At 33.8% G+C, this 21,034-nt stretch overlaps 1 protein-coding gene across 3 annotated transcripts in view; it reads right to left on the bottom strand.

Annotated features, from left to right (window-relative positions):
• FNDC3A (fibronectin type III domain containing 3A) overlaps positions 1-21,034 on the bottom strand; it is a 138,576-nt gene that overhangs the window by 11,371 nt on the left and 106,171 nt on the right. For all 3 annotated transcript variants that reach the window (XM_032496165.1, XM_006184128.3, XM_006184129.2), the window contains 12 exons: positions 20,048-20,205; positions 18,076-18,135; positions 16,683-16,821; positions 15,246-15,299; positions 13,188-13,312; positions 12,641-12,815; positions 10,969-11,055; positions 4,166-4,304; positions 3,555-3,623; positions 2,627-2,745; positions 959-1,064; positions 696-871 (listed from right to left, as the gene is read on the bottom strand). In XM_032496165.1, the coding sequence (XP_032352056.1) occupies positions 696-871; positions 959-1,064; positions 2,627-2,745; positions 3,555-3,623; positions 4,166-4,304; positions 10,969-11,055; positions 12,641-12,815; positions 13,188-13,312; positions 15,246-15,299; positions 16,683-16,821; positions 18,076-18,135; positions 20,048-20,205 (1,407 nt within the window). The remainder of the gene's footprint in view (positions 1-695; positions 872-958; positions 1,065-2,626; positions 2,746-3,554; positions 3,624-4,165; positions 4,305-10,968; positions 11,056-12,640; positions 12,816-13,187; positions 13,313-15,245; positions 15,300-16,682; positions 16,822-18,075; positions 18,136-20,047; positions 20,206-21,034) is intronic.

Here is a 21,034-nt window from a genome sequence, read left to right as displayed (position 1 = left end):
AATCTTAAGTAATGGGAGAGGAGAGACTTGGCAGTTTAATTTTATGAAATTTTAATTATAGAGTAGTTTAAAGAAACACAATGTTACTCAATTAAAGAAAGAAATTACTGCTTTGTCCTTCAAGAACTTATAATTCAGAGAGATGAGAGGTGTCATAGTTGAGTGGAAAAGGCTTTGGCTCTGGAGTCTGACAAAGTGGCTTCTCTCTACCTGTTTGTGTAACCGTTGGGGCAAGACATTTAGCTTTTCTGAGCCTTAGCTTCCTCAGCTGTAAAATGGAGCTACCACTTATTTTGTCCATTTTATTATGGAGCTGTACAGATACACAGATAATATTTAAAAAATAACCCACACAAAATCAGCCTCAAAACAATTATTCCAAGTATTTCATCTTATGACCTTGTTTCTACTCTTGAATTTGGTAAGTATACCCTATTAGCACTGCCTGAAAGGCAAACTAGCTCAGCTGAAGTCCAAAGTGTCACATATAGTAAGTGGTATTTGAAAATACTGAGATTCTGTAACAATCAAGTTACAGTATGACTTTCCCCATTTATCAACACAGGCTAATTAAAAATGGTAAAATTTGGAGTCACATGTCAAAATCAAAATGCTCATATAAATGAATGGGTACAATTATACATGTTACATGAAACACCACTATGATTATAATTCAGTCAGCACAGTCTTCCTACCCCCATTTTGTTAGCTGCACGGAGTCTGAAGCTGTAAGTCTTTCCAGGAAGAAGGTTGCTCACTGTACATTCTACTTCAGAACCTTGGTAAACTTCTCTGGGTTCATCTTTTTCTACAGTAGACATTTCCACACCATAGCAAGAAATGGGTGATCCACCATCGACCAAAGGGGGTCCTAAAAGTGGAAAGATTCATGCAATTTAACAAGAGGAATATATTTAGTACTAACTTAATTATAATGTATTACCAGAATGAAAATTACCCCATCGTAACTGTACTTCTTTTGCTTTGGGTCTGCCCTGTAATCTGGGAGGGAGGCATGGGCCAGGAGGCACAGCTGGAGTCTGCACAAGTAAAGACTCTGATACCTGCCAAAACAAAAGCAAAAACAAAACAAAAATGCCCCAAAACAAATAATCAGGCTGCTTTTGTTAAAGAAAAATAAGACAAACATATAGATTGCACCAATAATTTGAAATTGTACTTGAATATCAACAGAAAAGGAATAAAGTTCTGACTAAAACCAAAACCCAATTAAATCACTGAAACTCAAATTTTATATAGGCAAATAAAGACACGTACTATGTGACTATCAGATACAAAGAAAGTTACCAGAAACCACCCCCACCCAAATCTCCCCCCAAAACCCTTTTCCTTCTTTCCATAATTTAAAATACAAAACCTCCAACATAACCTAATTGACATTACTTTTGGTCATGTCCAAATGAATCTACAAATACCTTCTAGAGAAGGATGTTTTAACATTCTGTAAATGCTATTTGCTGTGTTTTCAGGTTTAGTCTATTTTGGCTACTTGACTACTGAATACTTATTTACTTATTTATTTAAAAAATCTTTCCTTCTTCCTTTCACCTGAAAAGTAATTTAAAAACCAGGTACATTTTTCCAAATATTTGCCATTCCAGGTATTTGGTATTACTTTTAGTTTCTGTGCTATTTTAAAAAAATCTTTTATTTTAAAAGACATTCTCTTAAAAACACTGACACAACTCAGTGCCATATTCCTTACTTGCACTGTAATTAAAGTTTATACTTAACATTTTTTCTAAACATAAACAAAATATTTGGTCATCATCTTATTCAGAAAGGTATTCATATATGCTATAATGCTGTATTAGACAGTTTGTTTTTTTTTTGGTGGGAAGAGAAGGGGGAGGGTTTTGTTTTTTTAATCTAGAAAGATTTTTTATTAGAGAAAATAAAGCAATTGGATTAAAAGTCTATTGGGCAGGACATGTAACAGTTTTACAATACTCCCATTTTCAACAAAATGCTTATAATTCATTAAAAAATTACTTCTACTGCATTAAATCCCATTTGAAAAATAGTAACAATTATGAGTGATCCAAGAAACATTCTGGTTGAATTCATTTAAAAAAAAATCACTTCTATTAAAAAACATACTTCTCTATAACATTACAAATGTCTTATATAATCAATGACACATTTAAGTCTATTTTAGTTTTTGGGTCTCTAATAAGCAAAATAATTGCCAAATGTTTCTGAAATAAGTGGATATTAGAATTTGTGTTAAAATAGTAAATGGTATTTTATGGTTTGTCCTAATACACATAATTTATGGTGCAGTAAATCAGTCAACAGTTATTTTGTTTCTATTTCTGTTAGGTAGGGTTATTAAGCATCATCCTAAAATTTATCTTTATAAAATTTTCGGCAGTGTTTTCGTGTATTTGTTTCTCCAAAGCTAAATAGCAACCAGATAATAGCTATTCGCTGAATTCTGACTATAAGCTAAGTACTATGTTAGAATATTCTTAACTATAAATTTAACCACCTGGGTTAACAGAAATGACTTTTTATAATTTGTGGATACATTTCAATATTTGAGGTGGTACCTGGTGATCTCATCTCATTTGACCAAACTTGGAAAAAAAAAAATCTACATTACCGCACTCTGTCCTCCATCACTGATGCAGTAAACTCGAAAACGATAGAAACAGCCTGGATTCAGTCGATCACAAAGATATTCCCTAGTAGCTCCACTGTATATCATATCCCATTTGTTTCCTGTAAGGTAAAGAATTATGTTCAATCAGCTGCAATGTAATGTTTAACATTTTGGTATCACAGACACGGCAGGTATCCTAGATTTACTAAGTAAGTGTTTATGTAATTTGTTAGAAACAACTTAAGCTTGTTTTGAGTTTCCTGGAAATGATCTAATTTTCTTTTCTTGTGCAGCTTCCTAGACAAATTTGCGTGGCTTGGCTGAAGTGAAATATCTCTGTAACTCTGTACAGACTGTGGCTCAGATTGATAATTTGCTTTTAATTAAGTGTGTTTACTGTCCAGTAATAACATTATAGCACACAAAAAGTAGAAAGAACCAATACCATAGGAAGTTTAGTCTTAATTAAAGACATCCTTATTTTATGCAAGGAAATAGGTCATTTGATAGAAATAAAGATTGTTACTTGTGTGACTCAAGAATAAGGCATAGAATTTATTACTAAAACTAGTATAATAGATATTTTAGAAGATAATTTTCCTCTGATACATCTGGGTATAAATCTAACTGAATAAACTAACCTTCAGAAGACTTAAGATATGCTGGAAACCAAGCAATGAAAACAAATGAGAAAAAAATTAGAAAACGTAAATATAATATAATATAGGTGTACAGCAGTCTTACATTTGAGTCACTGTTATTTCTGAAGATTACAACTTAAAGTGGGTCATAAGAGGCAAAATCTTAACTGCTACAAACAAAGGAAAAAACAAGAGGAAAGAAAAGAGATCATATAAAATTTAAAATAATGAAGAGGACAGGTAGAATGACTGGTACAAATCTATCAATTTTTAATAGTTATTCTTACCATTAGAACCTTCTGCCATCTCTACCACATATTTATTGATGGCTGCCCCTCCACTGTCTTTTGGTGGGTCTATCCAAAGAAGCAAAAGTGGTATTAGGCAAAGTACAATTAAAAACTGACATAAACTCATAATAAACAGAGTATCAAACCTAGGATTGATTTAAAAGAAAAAAGAATCACCTGCAATAATTTTTAAAAATTAATTCCAGCATCTCATTTACACTCTCGTTTTTGCATAAGGTAATACATAAACAGATAGATGCTCAATAAATATTTTAAATGAGTAAGTAATTTTGGTCTCTTGTGAACGCCCGGATGACCCAGGAGACTTTAGCTGCAAGTTCAGTAACCTTTCATTTCACACACTGCTGCCCCTGTTCATAGTTCTACAGTAGACCCCAAGTTCTTCCTGCATCAAATCTGAGTTTAGCATATGTGAGTACAATGCTTTCCACAAAAAAAGATCCTCAAACAATGAATGAGTCTTACATTTCTTATTGAACTTACTTGAGCTAACAAATTTACTCAAATATCTTAAAAATTATCTAGATATTCAAATCTTTTAAATTAAATATAAAAGTAATGATGTACAAATATGCATATTATCTTACCCCAAGTTATTTTAAAACTATGTGAATGTATCTTTCCTTTAACTGAGGGCTTTATAGGTACTCCCGGTTTATCAGGGCATGTAGTAAATTCTACTACTTCACTTGGATTACTTTTACCTTCAGAGTTGTAAGCAATAACCTGTGATGAGAACACAAAGACACAAAATAATTAACATTTGAAACCTAATGATACTGGCTTAATGAACAAAGTGATGAGAGAAAACAGTCTCAATCAAATGTGAGAATTGTTTGTCTTTAAAAGGGACTCAGTATATATGAAGAAAATTGAGTTATGATCCCCTTTTAGAGTCAGCCCTGGGAAGACGAGTACAAGTCTAACATTTTGATACTAAACAAGAGTCAGCACAGGAACAAACTATAATCTGGTGACACTTGATGGGCTTTAGGTTTGCTTTACTTATTCTTTTAAAATTCTTCAGGGGTTTAAAAAAAAAGTCCACAAATTCTCTGAATTTCCTCTCTTCAAAAGATAAAGAAAGGTTAATTCATCTTCCTTTTGAATTGTACCTAATGACTTGCTTCTAACAAACAAAATGCAGCAGAATGATGGTGTGTGTAGCTTCCCTATTGAGAAACCCACGTGGTGAGGAACTGAAACCTCTGACCAAGAGACAGCAAGGAACTGAGGGCTCCTGGTAACAACCACTTGATTGAACTTGGAAGCACATCCTCCAGCCAGTCAAGCCTTCAGGTGACTGTAGCTCCAGATGACATCTTGATTGCAACCTCATAGAAACCCTGCATCAGAACCGCCCAGTCAAGCTGGTCCTGAATTCCTGACCTATAGAAACTGTTGAGATAATAAGTGCTTGTTTGTTTTTTTCAAGCTATTAAGTTGTACAGCAAGATACATATGATTTTATATACAAGTATTATATTTGACTTTAGAAATTTAATATTTGTATGTTTACCTATCTCTTCGACTGAACTTAAAGCTCAAGTCCAATATTAACTTGATATACTCTTCTCTTAATCTGATTGCTCCATCTGTTCTTCCCATCAATGAAAAGCACTACTACCATCCACCTAGTTACTCAAGTCAAAAATCTAGAAGGATCCTTGATCCTTTCTCTAAACATATTTATCAAATCTATTAGTAAATCCTGTCAACTCTACCTTCACTTCTCTGTTTTTCACTACTACCACCATCTTAATCAAAGTCTCCTTTATCGTATCTTTACTGAATTACCGTAATACTACTAATTAGTTTCCCAGCTTTCCCAGATTTCCTCAGTCCCATCTATTCTCTACATGGTGGCCACAGGGACTTTATCAATTCTCAGCTTGGAACCCTCCAAGGCTTCTCATCTTACCCAGAATAAAATCTAAATTCGTCATCATGGCCTACAAAGCCCTATGTGATTTCACTTTTGGGTCTTTTACATTAGCAGTTATTTCCCCGGCCTGGAATGTTCTTTTTGATCATGACATGTTACCTCCTTCTTTTATTCATATCTGTTTAAATGTCATTTCCAAGAAGACTTCCTTGACTACCCAGTCATTCTGTCAACTTACCATAGTTTAGTTAACCTGCATAGCACTTATCACTAATATTTGTTTGCTTGTTTATTGTCTATTTCTTCCACTACAGTATTAACTATTTTAATCACTACTGAATTCTTATTGTATAGAACAGATGCTCAATTATTGGTTGAATGAATGAGCCACAGATGGGGATCTCCATCACATGACATGATACTAAATCTAAATAGGATCTAAATAAATCTATTACCCCAAATAACTCATGCAACCCATGAAAACTCAAATCCAATTGTTCAGTTTGCTCAGGCTTCCTCAGTCCTCCCACATATTCAGACAGATTTGCAGGATGTTTTCTCACTCTGCTGCTTTATAAGTTAGACTACAAAGGGAATCAAAACATTTCTCAACATGGTACAGTGTGTACTTAAACCTCCTAACAAGATGAAGCATTTTTTTTTTTAAAAACTAAAGTAAAGCTGATGTATAATATGATATATTACAGGTGTACAATATAGGGTTCACAATTTTTAAAGATTATACTCCGTTTATAGTTATTATAAAATATTTGCTATATTCCCCATATTGTACAATACATCTTTGTAGCTTATTTTATACCTAATAGTTTGTACCTCTTCGTCCCCTACCCCTATTGTCCCTCCCCATCCCTTCTCCTCTAGAGTAGCTTTTAAAGTAAAAGCAGACTCCCTAAATACCATAAAGATGCACTAATTATGTGTTTCAGGCTATATATTTCAGCATTGCCTCCTTTTACTTGAGTTAGCCATTAAAGTTTTAAAGGTATAAAACCATTATTTCCCCCCAAATTTTACAAATAATCAAAGCATTCATTTAGTGCCCACCACAGAGTGTGGTGCACTTCTTACCTTCAAAGAGTTTAGAATTTTTATGCAGATTCTATGCAGACAGGCAATACACAAATCAAAAGAATCAGGCAACAGAAGAAAGATTACTCTGGCCTAAAATTGTCCAGGAAGGCTTTGAAAAGGCAAATTAAAGTGATAATGGGGTCTTCAAACAAGAGCAGTGAAAAAAGGAAGCTTGGGTAAGAGAGAAAAGAAAGCTCTGAGTACAAGAGCAGAAGGGAATAATATATAGCTCTGCTCAGGGAAGGATGAGTATTCAATCTGGTGAGGCAGCCAGTTCAAGTAAGAAGTGAAAGGCAGTACATTTAAAAACTGAATAGGTCAGAATATAAAGAACCTTGTATCAAATTAAGAAAATTGTTCTTTGGAGGAGAAGCTGTTTCAGAAAGATTAATCTAGGTATAAAATAGACTTGGATTAGAAGGTAAGAGAATAGCCTGAAAGTGATAAAAAGAACAGGTTGGAGATTTAGTACTCTTCAGGGCAGAAATGACAGCTGGTATAAGGCAAACAGATGATATATCCAAGGGAGAGAGGGATATACCACGAAGAACTAAGGACTAAACTTGGGCACACCTAGACAGGGCAGAGGAGAAAGGAAGAAGTCATAAAATGACATCAGACAAGATGAGAAGGAAGAGGGAACATGACTATGTGCTGTCAGAGATGCTGACATATGTGTAAATTTCAAGGATGGAAGATAACAGAAGTTGATGGATCCAGCTACTGTTTTGATTTTTTACCACCTTTCAAAAGGCCTCAAAAACAAGTAACAAGCTAAAGTAAAGGTATCTAAGAGCTCAAGGTACTCAGACCTTGACTTTAAGAAGCCCTGCTACTTGAAAACCTATTTTTCAAGAACTTCAGGAAGTAAGGCATCAGCTTTCTATTGTCCCAGAGTCATAGTGACTGGCCATTGGTCTCTGAAACCTTCAATTCTTTTATTAAAAATTTGGACACTAGGTCCTAGCCCAGGTTCCAAGTGGCCCATCTGGTGGAATTAGCATTGTTTGCTTGTTTATCCCTCTGAACTTTTAAATGATTTTAAGAATTCTGATTGCTTTCTTATGCTTTAAAGTTTTATTTTCATTTTTCTTTTGTCCTCTAAAGTTTTTCATTGTTTCAGTATTCTGAGTGTGCTAGAATTGTTCTTAGTGTAGTGCCTAGAACTCTGGCATTTGGTAAACTTGGTCATATCAAAATTTTATGTTAAATCATACCTTTATTGTTTCTTTACAAACAACGATACACTATTTAAGTCAGTACTTTCTGCATTATAATATTTTTATTGCTTTTGCTTAGTATTCTAAGAATTCTTTATAGAGTGTTAAGATTTTATTATATACATTTGCTTGAAAGAGGAGACTGCAATGTCAAGCTAGAAAAGAAAAACTTAAGACATGGAAATAGGATTTTATGATTCAACCCCACCTCAGCTGGCATTCAGTACATGGCAGATTCAAAATAAATATCTGACAGAGAAAACAAACATATGGTTACCAGGCGGGGAAGGGGGTGGGATGGGATAAATCGGGAGTTTGAGATTTGTAGATACTAATATATATAAAATAGACAACCAGTTCATATTGTATAGCACAGGGAACTATATTCAGTATCTTGTAGTAACTTAAGGAGAAAAGGAATATGAAAACGAATATATGTATGTTCACGTATGACTGAAGCATTATGCTGCACACCAGAAATAGACACAACGTCAATAAAAAATATATATATACAACCCCCCCAAACCCCAAAATAAATGTCTGAACTTCTAGAAAACTTCACAGTCATCATTTTCTATTTCCTAATATTTTTTCCCCTCCTTTAGATCAGTTCTCAAATTTCAGCAAGCATCAGAATGACCTGGAAGGCCTACTGAGATACAGATTGCTAGGCTTTACCCCCAGAATTTCTGATTCTGTAGATCTGGGGGCGGGGGCAGAGGATTTACATTTCTAAGTTTCCAGGTGATGCTGATAGCATGCTCTGGTGATCACACGTTAAAAACTACTGCTCTAGATCTTCTCACTATTTTAATTTGTTATTTAATAAACCAGTATATAATCCCTTCTTATAATCCTATAATCCAGTGATTTGTTAAGAGGTAGTTTAGGGACATATTGTTTCCCACTTCCTCTCTAGTTACTTGGGGGTGCTTTTTTGGAAAAGCCTATTATTGTCTCCTTGGAGATTCTAATTCTATACCCTGCATTGAGAGTGACTGCCACAGTGGGAATTTTAAATAGAAATTTGTGATTTTTTAAAAAAAGTGAATCAGCAAGGAACCTAACTCCTATTGGTGTGTATACATTTTTGTTTGTATGTGGCAATAACACCATGGTGTTACACGGTAGAATTCTAAGAATTTGAATAAACTTACCAAACTATAAAGACCTGAACAACTTTCCCTTAAAAGACCTGCTGGTATGATAATCACTACTGAAGCGAAAATGCAATCCAACATCATAAGAGGAAAACTGGAATAAATGTACCTACATACTTCTTAGGTATTTTATAAATCTTGTCAATATAAAAGTTGTATTAGAAAATTGAAATGACCCAGTGTTATCAGTTTTAAAAATGACGCTAATATACAAACCATAACACATATGATGATTATGTACTGCATAATCAAGTTTTCCATTATCATAAAAATTTTCTTTATTAGGTTCTTGAGGAGTAATAAAATTTATCTTTGCTTTTTAATGGTGAAAACAATTTACAGTGGCTTTGATCATTTATTTGGAAGAAGCTGACAAACAAGCACTGGTAGGGAAATTCATATGTTGAATTTAATCAACTAATAGGCATCCTGTTATATTTTTGGAAAAACCTCTGCAGAAAAATGTAGGCTGGCTTATATTACCTGGTATATTAACTAATTCACACACCATTTGCCAAGAAATAGCAGTATCACCAAGCAAGTCAGAGCTAAAATATATCCTAGAATGGATGCTATACTAGGAAAGATACAGAATTTCAGCAATATCCATAGAAGACTTTTCAAGCTTTCTACTGCTTCAGGTGAGGAAGAATGATACATAGAGTATCCCCACTTTTCTCCTGAAATAATTCAGTCCAAAGGCCAACAGGAAAACTATATGAGGCAAGTATGTGTGCTGAGGGATGGAGGTGGGTTGAACAGAGGCAGCAGCATTTCCTAGTAGAAACTTAAGTACCCTGAATAGGACTTTAGGGAAGGATATGAGGGAAGGAGGAGTTTCACCCAATAAGTATTTTGAACATAAATAGGGCAAAGTTTCTCACTGATGATGAAGGGACATAGAAATAAGGAAAGGGAAAAAATTAGAATTAACCTGTGGCACTGGATTAAAATGGAGGTATTTGGTATGAACCCATGATTTAAAATATATATATATATAGGAATAAGAATATAAATGTGTTGTGCATGTAAACTGCATGTGTGTACACATGCACATAAAACATACATACATACGTCTAACTCTTAGCTTTGTCTACTGAGAGGATGCCCAAGAATAGCACCATTATAGCATTAAGTATACTTACAACCCAGATCTTGACTTCTAAATATCACCGTCCACCTTAAGGACCCAGGTGCTTTGAGAAAAGGCCAATTCCAAGGTTGAAGAAGGGAAAGTACAAGATGAGAATGGAGTATCATGTGCCAGAAAGGGCGGGCTCTAAGAATGACTGGGGCAGGGGACGTCAAAAGGATTCAGAAGCCAGCTTGACAGGGCTCCTAAATCTGAGACATCTGAGCCTCATAATTGATAACCACAGCAACAAAATATAACCCACTCAGTAAACAGGAGTCTATGAGTTCATACTGATATAAATGAGAAGAGAAAGCTTTTCCTTATAGTATAATGCCAACTAATAAATGTAGAAGGAATGACACAATTAAAAAAATCACCACTTGGCAACCATTAATCATAGTAATAACTGATTCAGGCAAGAATTATCAATGGGTGTTTAAACTAGTGGGTGAAAATTTGATGAGGAAGAAGTTTACAAAATACTTATTACCAAGGGAAAACAAACAACTTTACAGTGAAGAAACATGCTAGATATCACCTTCATCAAGTGACTACCAGTAATTGGACAATTGAAATTGTATATCCCTTGACAGAGCATTTAAATATCATTACTATTTTCTGATATACCTACCAAAAAAAGCATATTCTGACTATGTTCAATAACATCTACATTTTAAAAGATGATTTTGCAAGAGTTCTATAAAACATTAAGATTGTTTTGAATTTAGGTACATAAAGTTTTGAGAAACATTATCATATAGTAAGAAGTAAAACAATAAAGCTCATTAGAAAGGCCAAAATTTAAGATCTGAAACCAAGTGAGTGAGGCATGTGCTTGGCTTTAAAACAGGAACAATGAGAACAACAAACAAATCTTTCAAGGGCTTTCAAAGCTTACCTTAAATTTATATTTTGTACTACGTCTGAGATTTTTCACTGTGTAAGCAAGGTCTTCTCCATCATATTTAGGTTTAAAACCATATCCCTGGAAAGGGAAAATAAGTCTTCATTAGATGTCTGACAGCAGAAATATGAGGAATAAGGAATATGCGAAAAGACCCAGGTCTTCTTCATCTTCTACTGTGTGCAATGTAGTTGATGCTTGGCTGAGTGTATTCTGCACCTTGATACTTCTACCTTGAGTAGATGGATCCAGAAATGCTACTGAACATTTGTAGGAGGATGAAGACTACTTATTCTTAGTAAGTACAGTAGCCAAGAGAAGATCTTCGTGTTGAGGGTAAGTCAGAGCCAATGGTAACTCCACCATCAGTAAGCTTATCCCTAGAACGGGAATTTTCCAGACAGATGTTGCAAGAGCTATACAGAAACTATTTAACATATTTAACTTTCCTTGAACACACAGTTGTGTTTGGTGAATAGCTAAATGGTCGGTTGTGCTAGCAGGTAGGGATGTCACTTAGGTTTAGCACTGTTATTTATAGCTCCAGGGACAATGCTTCACTACTTTCCCAATGTTATTTAAAAAATTTTAAAAACAGACATAATTCACAAACCATAAAATTCCCGTTTTAAAGTATAAAATTCAACAGGTTTTAGTATATTTACAAGCTTGTGCGACTATCATTTAATTCCTACTTCCAGAATAGAGCCTATACTTTGTTTTTGGTTAGCAGTCGCTTCCTCTCTTCTCTCATACACTAATACACTCTCTGTCTCTATGGATTTGCCTATATCCATGTAAATGGTATCACACAATATGTGGTCTTTGTGACTGGGTTCCTTTATTTAGCACAATGTCCTTAAGGCTCCTTTATGTTGTGGCATAGGTAAGTACTCCATTCCTTTGTATGGCTGAATGATATTTTACTGAATGGATATATTACATTCTGTTTATCCATTCATCAATTGATGGCCATTTCAGTTTTCCTGCTTTTTGCTTATTGTGAATAATGCTGCTACGAATATTCATGTACAAATTTTTGTACAAATGTGTTTTCAATTCTCCTGCGTATATACCTAGGAAGGACCATGCTATTTTTGACTCATATTGCTTCAAAGTAACTCTGAAAAGCTATGGAACTACATGTAACTATATATAACTAACAGAAACAGCCTAACTCTTGTTTAGCTTAGGTTTAGCTCATAAGAGATGAGCCACTGGTAACTAGATTCAGGCTGAACTATATATAGTTTCATGTGACGCTCTTCAAGTTTTCCGTGGCACTTGGGGAAGCAGTGTATGAACACAGCTGGAGGAGACAGACATGCTTTTTTCTTATCTTTTACAGCTGCTTAGTCTAAGGCTGTGGTGATCCTCCCCTTTCTTAACTTTTCCCAAAGCATACATATTTAAAATGTAGTCTGTGTTGTTCCCAGCTTCAAAATGCATTCAAACACACATAAAAAACAAAACCCGTCCAATGTATCAAGAAAACAGAAGACTGAGTTCTCCCTCACTTCTAGTCCTTCCCAAACAATTACCAACCAAGGTTTCAAAGGATTTGGAGAAGGATTTAACTATTGTGACAATATTTAACTGTGTTATGACTAATATCACACTGAAATATGTTTTAAATACCCTATTTAAAATACATATTCATACTTACTGAAGTTTCTTCCTCCATCTCTAAAATGTAAGAAATTCCTTCATCTGATGGTGTTCCTGAGGGTTTACTCCATTGTAAGGATAACCAAGTAACCCCTGCTTTAGTTAATACAGGACTTGCTGGCATAGAAGGGGCACAGCCTGAGGTGTAATATAAGACTTCTTCACTAAAACCACTGTTGAAACAAATGGTTTTTAAGAAGGAATGAAAAAAAATTATTTTCTATAGCCAAAGACATTTTTTGAGAAATGACGTATTTTGGGAAAATTACAACTAATTATAATCCAAATAATAAATCTTGTATTTGATAATATCTTTATGGTAACCAGGTCAGATATCTAAAAAACTGAATTACCATTCTTTTAAAACTGCAGTTTATGTAATTAACAAATTTTCTTATAGCTTCTGCTAGGCTAGTAACACATCTTAACTATATTAACAAAGTGGTAATTAAGGAAAATTTTAATGGGTAATTTGGACTGTGAGTAATTTATACAAATAAATGTATATAAATAGTCTAAAATATCTACATTAAAATGTGTCTTACCTTGTACCATAGTCATTCTTGGCTGACAGTCTAAATTTACAACCCATTGCTGGTGACAGTTTAGTAATTTTAAATTGCTTCTGTAAGCCCATATAACACTGACAAAACTCTCCATTTCCTTTTCCCTAAAAGAAATAGCTGGTTATTATATATTATGTATATTATTGTAAAAAGAGGAATCCACATTAATTCGTACTTGATAGTAACATGTTAGCCTAGTATACATTAAAAAGTTATCTTTATTTTATATGCATGTCATGAATCTCAAGAGAAAGTTGAGATAACATATCTTTTATATGATACTCAGTGTTCATTAATGCAGAATTCAAAAACTGAAGGGTAGGCATCTCTGTATAGCTTCTTGAACTAAGCACCCTTTTTTACAGCTGACGCTAAACCTCTCTGGCTTTTAGTAGAAGAAACTCTTTCCTGGTATGGACCCCACAATCTCTATGGGGGAACTGGTAGTGGTGGAAATAGAGTTATCTCTGATATGCATAACTGGCAGCATTCCTCAACCTATGAAAAGTTCTATGCAACGGTTTTAAGAAAAGGTCCCTTACCCACCCCCAAACCACCTAGATAGCTGCTAAGCTTCTTATAATAAAGATTTTAATAAAGAGCTACTACCACTTAGATTTAACACAGAAAGAGTATAAACAGAAAGGAAAAACCCAAATTACAGGCATTAAGATGGGAGAGAGAAAAGTCTGTAGTTCAGGACAATTAAAGAGTTTTAGAAATTTAAGGTGCTACAGAAAACAGACAAGTTTTTCATTTTCTACCCATTTCTCTTTATTGTATTGGTAGAGGTAAAGGGCAGTCAGGGTGACCTCTGCTTCAGAGAAAATCTTTAGTCTGTATCTGGTTGTTTTATTGAACTCTCTTGCTAGTTTTAATAGTGCTTATAGTTGGTTCTATTGGGTTTTCTAAACAGAAAATCGTATCATCTCTAAATAATAATAATTTTGCCCACCAACCCACCCACCACAGCTCCACCTTTTGTTTTGATTCCAAATCATACTGTATTAACCATATTTAATTAACCATTATTCCTGAATAATGTCAAATAAAGGTGGATGTAACTGGCAACTTTGACTTGTTTTTGCTTTGACTAGAAATGACATTATTTAGTGATGGTACTTCACTTAATATAAAACTATCATATAAGGAATTACCTTTCTATTTCTAATTTGTTTTGAGTTTTAACTGAGATGGGTGATAAAGTTTATCAAATACCTTCCATAATTTGTCAAAATGGTTAAACTAAGGCTCTTGAGATGGAGAGATTATCCTTGATTATTTGGGCGGGTCCTAAATGGAATTACAAATTGCCTTTTTAGAGGGAGGTAGAGAAGGACTTGAAAACAGAAGGGGAAGAAGGCGATGTGCAGCAGGGGGAGAAAAGGCAATCTGATGCCACCATGAACCAAAAAATGAGGACAGACTCCAGAAGCTGGAAAGGCAAGGAAATGGATACTCCTCTAGGAAATGGAAGCAGGGCTGTGGTGACACCATGATTTTGGCCCAGTGAAAGCCATTTTGGATTTCTGGCTTCTAGAACTATAGGAGAATAAAAGTGTTGTTTTAAGCCATCCAGTTTGCGGTTAATTTGTTAAAGCAGCCACAGTAAATGAACATCCTTGCCTTTAAAGCTGATGTGAAAGAAAATATTCCTTCATCAAGGTAATTAACCAGTTAAAAGAGGAGGGTATAGCTCAGTGGTAGAGTGCATGCCTAGCATGCATAAGGTCCTAGGTTCAAACCTCAGCACCTCCGTTAAAAGTAAGTAAAAAAAAAAAAAGTACCTCCCCCTCAAAATAAAAACTAATTAATTAAGGTAATTAACCAAGTGACAGCTCTGATGCTGGTTTAGTTGAAAAAAACATAGGGAGGTTCAGTCAGTAATGTTTTCTAAACACAATCAATCGACACATACCACAGAAAACCATTCATATTGTTTTTAAAGAGGAAAAAACCTATTAAACAAAAATGTTATTTCTGCCTGATGATATGCATACATTTTTAGCCTAACTTAAAAAGTTTAAATTTACTTACCTCATCCCACTCTAAAATAAAGCTTTGGATTTTAGAACCATTGTCACTAGGTGCCTAAAACAAACACCAAAAAACAAACAAAATGAGTACAAATTAGTACCTTTATAAAAGACATTGTGATGATCTAATCTAAGGCATCTATTGTGTCACACATATTCTCTGGGATTTAGCCCTGGAAAAATCTGCACAGGGAATACAGAAATACATGTATCCTCCCATAATCCTTTGAATGCAAGAAAACAAAGCAAGAGGCTACACAAACTTTTCTGAACACTGAACAATCTCTTTTATTAAGAACTATCTTAACTTTTATAATCCTTTTTAAAAAAATCTTTTTGCCTTTTATCAAAAGGTCTTACAGCTTTAAGCTCCTCAGGTTGATCCTGTCATTTTCATTAAAACTCAGTTTACAATCTGAAAGTAATATTACATAATACAACCAAAGAGAAAGAACTAGGATGCTGAAAGGAACTCCAAGAAGGCATACAGTCTGGATCTCTGTTTCTAGACTCCGTGTGTCAACTGCCCAAGATTGCTAATTCATCAACCTGTTAATCTTCAGTGGTAACAATTTCAGTCTTTTTGTCATTTTATTCCAGTATTTAATCACTCTAGAACTAAAGAATTTCACTTTTATTTCAGTGCAATGAAGAATTGTTCTTTTCCTCTATGACTTTTGAATGTGCTCCTGGACATCCACATAGGTGAAATATGTTTATAATTATTACAGTCTAGAACCTAATTCTATTTTACAAGGTATTTTTGGTATAATTTTAACAGTTATTATATTCCCTCAAATGCAACTACTGTGCAAGGGAAAGACTGTACTCAATTTTGTTCAGAAATTTACCAATATCTATGTATCATTTCAGAAAATCATATCACCAATGACAATGATTTTTGTGGTATTTGAATTACCAGTTCTGTCTAGTGTCTATCCAGTTCATTACATCTTCCTGTGTAGCTGGGCCCAAATATCTATATATTACAAAATACATTATTCTGTTAAAAATAATTTTATTCCTCGTTTACGGCATCATATTAATGTTTTTAGAACTACGAGTCCAGTTAAGTTATTATTAATCTCATTTTAGGATAAAACTCAGGATATAAAGGTGTCATTATAAAATATTAGAGAAAGCAGTAATGAGCTTGAGAATTACTGTTGTGACCTGCTGTGTTACCACATATTCAGTATAAAGACTGCTAATTATAAATCAATCTTTTCTGCTATATTTACATAAAACATGGAAAAACTGATAGAGTGTTATTTTAAGGTATAAGAAGCAAATGCCTATTTACCATATGTAAAGAACAAGAACAAATTAGGTTAAACCTCTTTTGACTCCAAAAACAACTGAAGTTTAATACTACAGGGAAAAAAAAAAAAAGGAAACAAATATCCAGTTGGAAATACTCCATAGAGAATATTCTTACCTTCCATTGCAAAGTGAGTGAATTTTTGGTCCGATTGGCTATCCTCGGAGGATTAGGTATGTCAGGCTCACAGCTCAAGGTAGTAAAGGTTTCAACTTCTGAAGGAGTTCCCTTTATAGAATTGTATTCTGCCTGAACTCTAAGGTGATAAAAAATAAACATTTATCCTGCAGAATCACTATATCCTACCGTTCTACAGTGTTACCTTTAAGTACCTGCAAGTCAGTAAGGTGCCCTCTAAATGTTCTATTGAGAAAATATGCATATCAGAAATAAAAGGTGACCCTTAAAAAAAAAAGAAAAATAGAACAGACCAGTGGCTTTCATCTTGTTCTTTTCTTCTTAAAATTTTTGTCTTCTTTTCTTTTTTCTTGGGGGGGGACAGTAATTTGGTTTATTTTTTTATTTAATGGAGGTATTGGCGATTGAACCCAGGACCTCGTGCATGCTAGGCATGCGCTCTACCACTGAGCTGAGCTGTCCGCCCCCCTCGGCTTTCATCTTTTTCTGACTGCCCCAAGTGAGAAATTCATTTTAAACTGTGACTGTGTTTCTGTGATATGTATTTATACACACACACACACACACACAAGTATCCTGAAACACTATAAGAAGGATAATATACTGATACTTTTTACTCCTTTTGATTATACTTAATTAAAAATTCTGAATATAACTCACAAAATTAATTTCATGATTCAATAATAGTTGCAATCCACAGTTTGAAAAGCATTAAGTTGGACAATACTTTGGGTTCATTCATAGGCTGTATAATTGAAGACTTAATTTAATAGTTCAATAGGAATAATCCCAACTACAAGTGTTCTTTTTATAAACAGAGGTGACTGACTAAATCATTATACTGAGTTACAGCTGGGGAGGCCCTAGAGTCTACAAATAATTTCAGTAAATTATAACAGAAGAATTGTGCAGAGTAAAACAGCAGTTTCTAAGTTACCCCAATTAAATGTTATGAAATTCTAAGAGTTTTAATATGCCAAACTCTAACAAAATAGGATGGAGTAAAAATACATAAGTAGGAACCAAATATTATTTATGATTCTATTTTATAAAAATTTCTAAAGCTGGAATAATTTTCCAGCGCTAAATTAGATCCTACAGACATATTATACACATTATCTGTATATTCGTTCTAATTCCTATATCCTACAAACAGGGTGATTAACCCTTCAATATAACATTTGAGTTAAATGTTTTTGTTTTTTGGGGAAAGTACTGATATTTACACCAAAAGAAAAATAAAAGTCCACAAAGTCCATGTTTTCAATCCGAAATTAATATTTAAATTATATCCTAGACTTTTAAAGAAATCATTAAAAACAAACAATCTCTATGCTATATTATATAAAAGCAACATATAGGAATTTCTTACTTTGCATGGTAATCTGTAGCTGGTTTGAGATCATTTAAAGTGACATTTGTTTCTTCTCCTCTGGGGGAAAAAAAGGTAACATTTCATTGTCTGATAAACAAAGCATTTCCAGAGGATATGTATTATATACACTACAGTTGTGGTACTTTATAAAATTACACTGCTTCTTACTTAACCAACTGGAACCACATCCAGATTGTACTAATACGGAATTTGTGTAATTAGGATATGTGACAAACTTAAGTATGTTCCTGTATACCACTTTAAAACAAAAAGGTGTGCTAAACAAATCAGTTGTGTAAGCCAGATTTTTTTTTTTTTTGGTAGAATTAGGGAAGATAGTTTATTGGAGAAATGCAACTATTTTTAATTGTTTTAAAATCCATTTGCATATACTGAAAACACCAAATAACATATGTACTACTGAAATAAAAATTACCAAATTTTTACAAGGAGTCTGCCACTACTGAATTTTATTTAAAATAGAACATAGAACTTTTAAAAAAATGTTTAATGACTAGGTAAGAAAAAAAGTGAATCATAATTTAAAGTAAAGTATTTCCCATGGCCACTATTACATTTTCAAATATAACAGCATACATTTTCTTAAATAATCATTTGATACTACTATTATTTGGGTAAGTAGTCAACAAAACAGCCTCTTTTCTCTTTTTTTTTTGAAACCCTTGTTCTCTGTTCCATTTCCTTCAGCCAAGTTCCTCTCCTCTCTACTTTACGGACTTCTTCCTCTTACCTTCTATCCCACTCCTACTTGCCTTCCAGCTATCCTGTTTCTCAAATCAAAACCAGTGATTATGAGAAAGAAAACATATCTCATTGATGGAAGTACACCTTAATGAATTGAGCAATTGTAGCAGCAGCCTCAGAGAGAGACCTTAATTGGTGTACAGTAAACCAGGTGACTAAGGTTGATTAATGTTCCTCTTGTGCTCTCTGGTCAGGCTGCAAATGGAGATAAATCCTTCTTCTTAGGAAGCAGCCATATCGAACTAGAACAGCCATTTAACATCAAAAGAAACCTTTATTTTGATGGACTTTATTCCCTGGTTTACCCTTTAGGTAGGTTTGCTTCTTTTAAGAAAAAGAAACAGAAGAAACACAAGGAAGTCTCAATAGAGAGAAGGAGATGTGGTATTTTTATAACCTGTTACTAGATGACAGTCACTGGAGCAGTTTCACTTTCCTTTCTTCCCCATACTAGCTATTTTTTTTGAAAAAAGGCACCAGGAAGTCTGATGTATCTAGTGTTCTGTGTTAATTATGATCATTCAAATGGCTAACCACCTCTTTTACAATCTTCCTGGGGCTGAAATTATACCTAGTAATTGACTTTACTCTTTTTCATCAGAATAAGCAATTCCTATATGGATAAGAACAGGAAAATACTTTACAACTGTTAGTCATGAATGTCATAATTTTAGCCACTGACACTTTCTAAGGCTTCTTGGTATATAATGCACTTTTTAACCAAGAAAAGAGGACTATGATGTTTTCAAAATATTATTATTAACATACCAATACACAAATGAAGAACAATGGTACTAAATTCATTTTACAATAGGACATGAGCTTGTACATATAAGAATTAAGTCCAACTCCTTAAAGGAGCAATACCACACTGCATGAGTTCACAATATAAGAGTTCTCCATTTCTGGTCCTAGCTTCTACATGATACAATTTAAATTTATGTCTTTATTTAAATTTATGACTATTAGGAAGCCTACTGAAAAATAAAAAAGTTGAATGTGGCTGATGAAGGTGATTAGTCCAAGGGAGTGTAGACAGAAATGTGAACCAGCTGACATTTGGACTATTTACATTGAAATTACTATCACCGGTCAATTTATAGATGCAAAACAAAAGCATGAAGAGGGAAAATAGCACAAAATCAGTATTAAACTCTTTATTAACTTATATAACGGGAAGGAGTAAAACATAACAAATACCTACGCATATACACTTTTATATTTCCCATCTTTTCCAGTACTTGAGACCAGAATTTCATAACCATAGACCTCTGGTACAGTAGTCTCATCAGTTTCACCATTAATGAGGCTGGAAGGAGGTGACCAGGTAAGTACTACTGTCCTTGCCTGGATGTCTGAGGCCTGCAAAAACATAACATTTAAAAGCTCTTTGAAACAACTGAAATGTACACAAAAAACTGAAAAATCAAGTGGGGTTTCAAGATTAAATAAAATATATCTGTAACTACCTACATAAAATGGCCACAAATAGAAACCTGTCCGTTTGTAGATGAGATATAATTTACTGTGAAAGGGCAGATGGGTTCAACAAAAGTTTAAAGACCATTTTGGGCTATTTAAAACTATTAGAGTAAACATCCTATAGTCAAGAGAAAGAATGGCAGAAAAAACCCACTTGTAATATATCTGAGAGGGTTCATTTCCTCACTTTAGAAAGTGTCCAACAGTAAGAAAAAGACCAAAAACTCAAGAGAAAAATGAGCAAAGAACGTGGACTGTCCAAAGAAATAAAATATAAATGAATAATATTTAAAATAAAAATATATAAAATAAAATAAATCTAACTACATTCATAACTAAGTAAATATAAATTAAAACAAGATGCCACTTTTCATCCACTGGGCTAGGGAAGATTAAAAAACTGATAATATCCAGCGTGTTGAGGGTTTGGAGAAATGGGTACTCTCTTAAACGGAGATAGGAGTATATACTGGTACAATCCCTGCATAGAGCTACTTAGGAACCACTATAAAAATTTAAAATGTGTTTACTTTTTGACTCAGGAATTCTATTTTCAGGAATTTTTTTCCAGGATAATATTCCATAAACTTACATCAGTACATAAATATATGCAATTAAGAATACTCATCACAGCATTGTTAGTAATGGTAAGAAATCGGAAATATTGGTATAGCTTAACATTACTATGCAGCTACTCACAAAAGAATGA

Source organism: Camelus ferus, chromosome 14, assembly GCF_009834535.1.
Source record: "Camelus ferus isolate YT-003-E chromosome 14, BCGSAC_Cfer_1.0, whole genome shotgun sequence".
Lineage (NCBI taxonomy): Eukaryota > Metazoa > Chordata > Mammalia > Artiodactyla > Camelidae > Camelus > Camelus ferus.
Note: the sequence above shows the minus strand (reverse complement) of the source record. Positions and strands in the feature narration are given on the sequence as shown.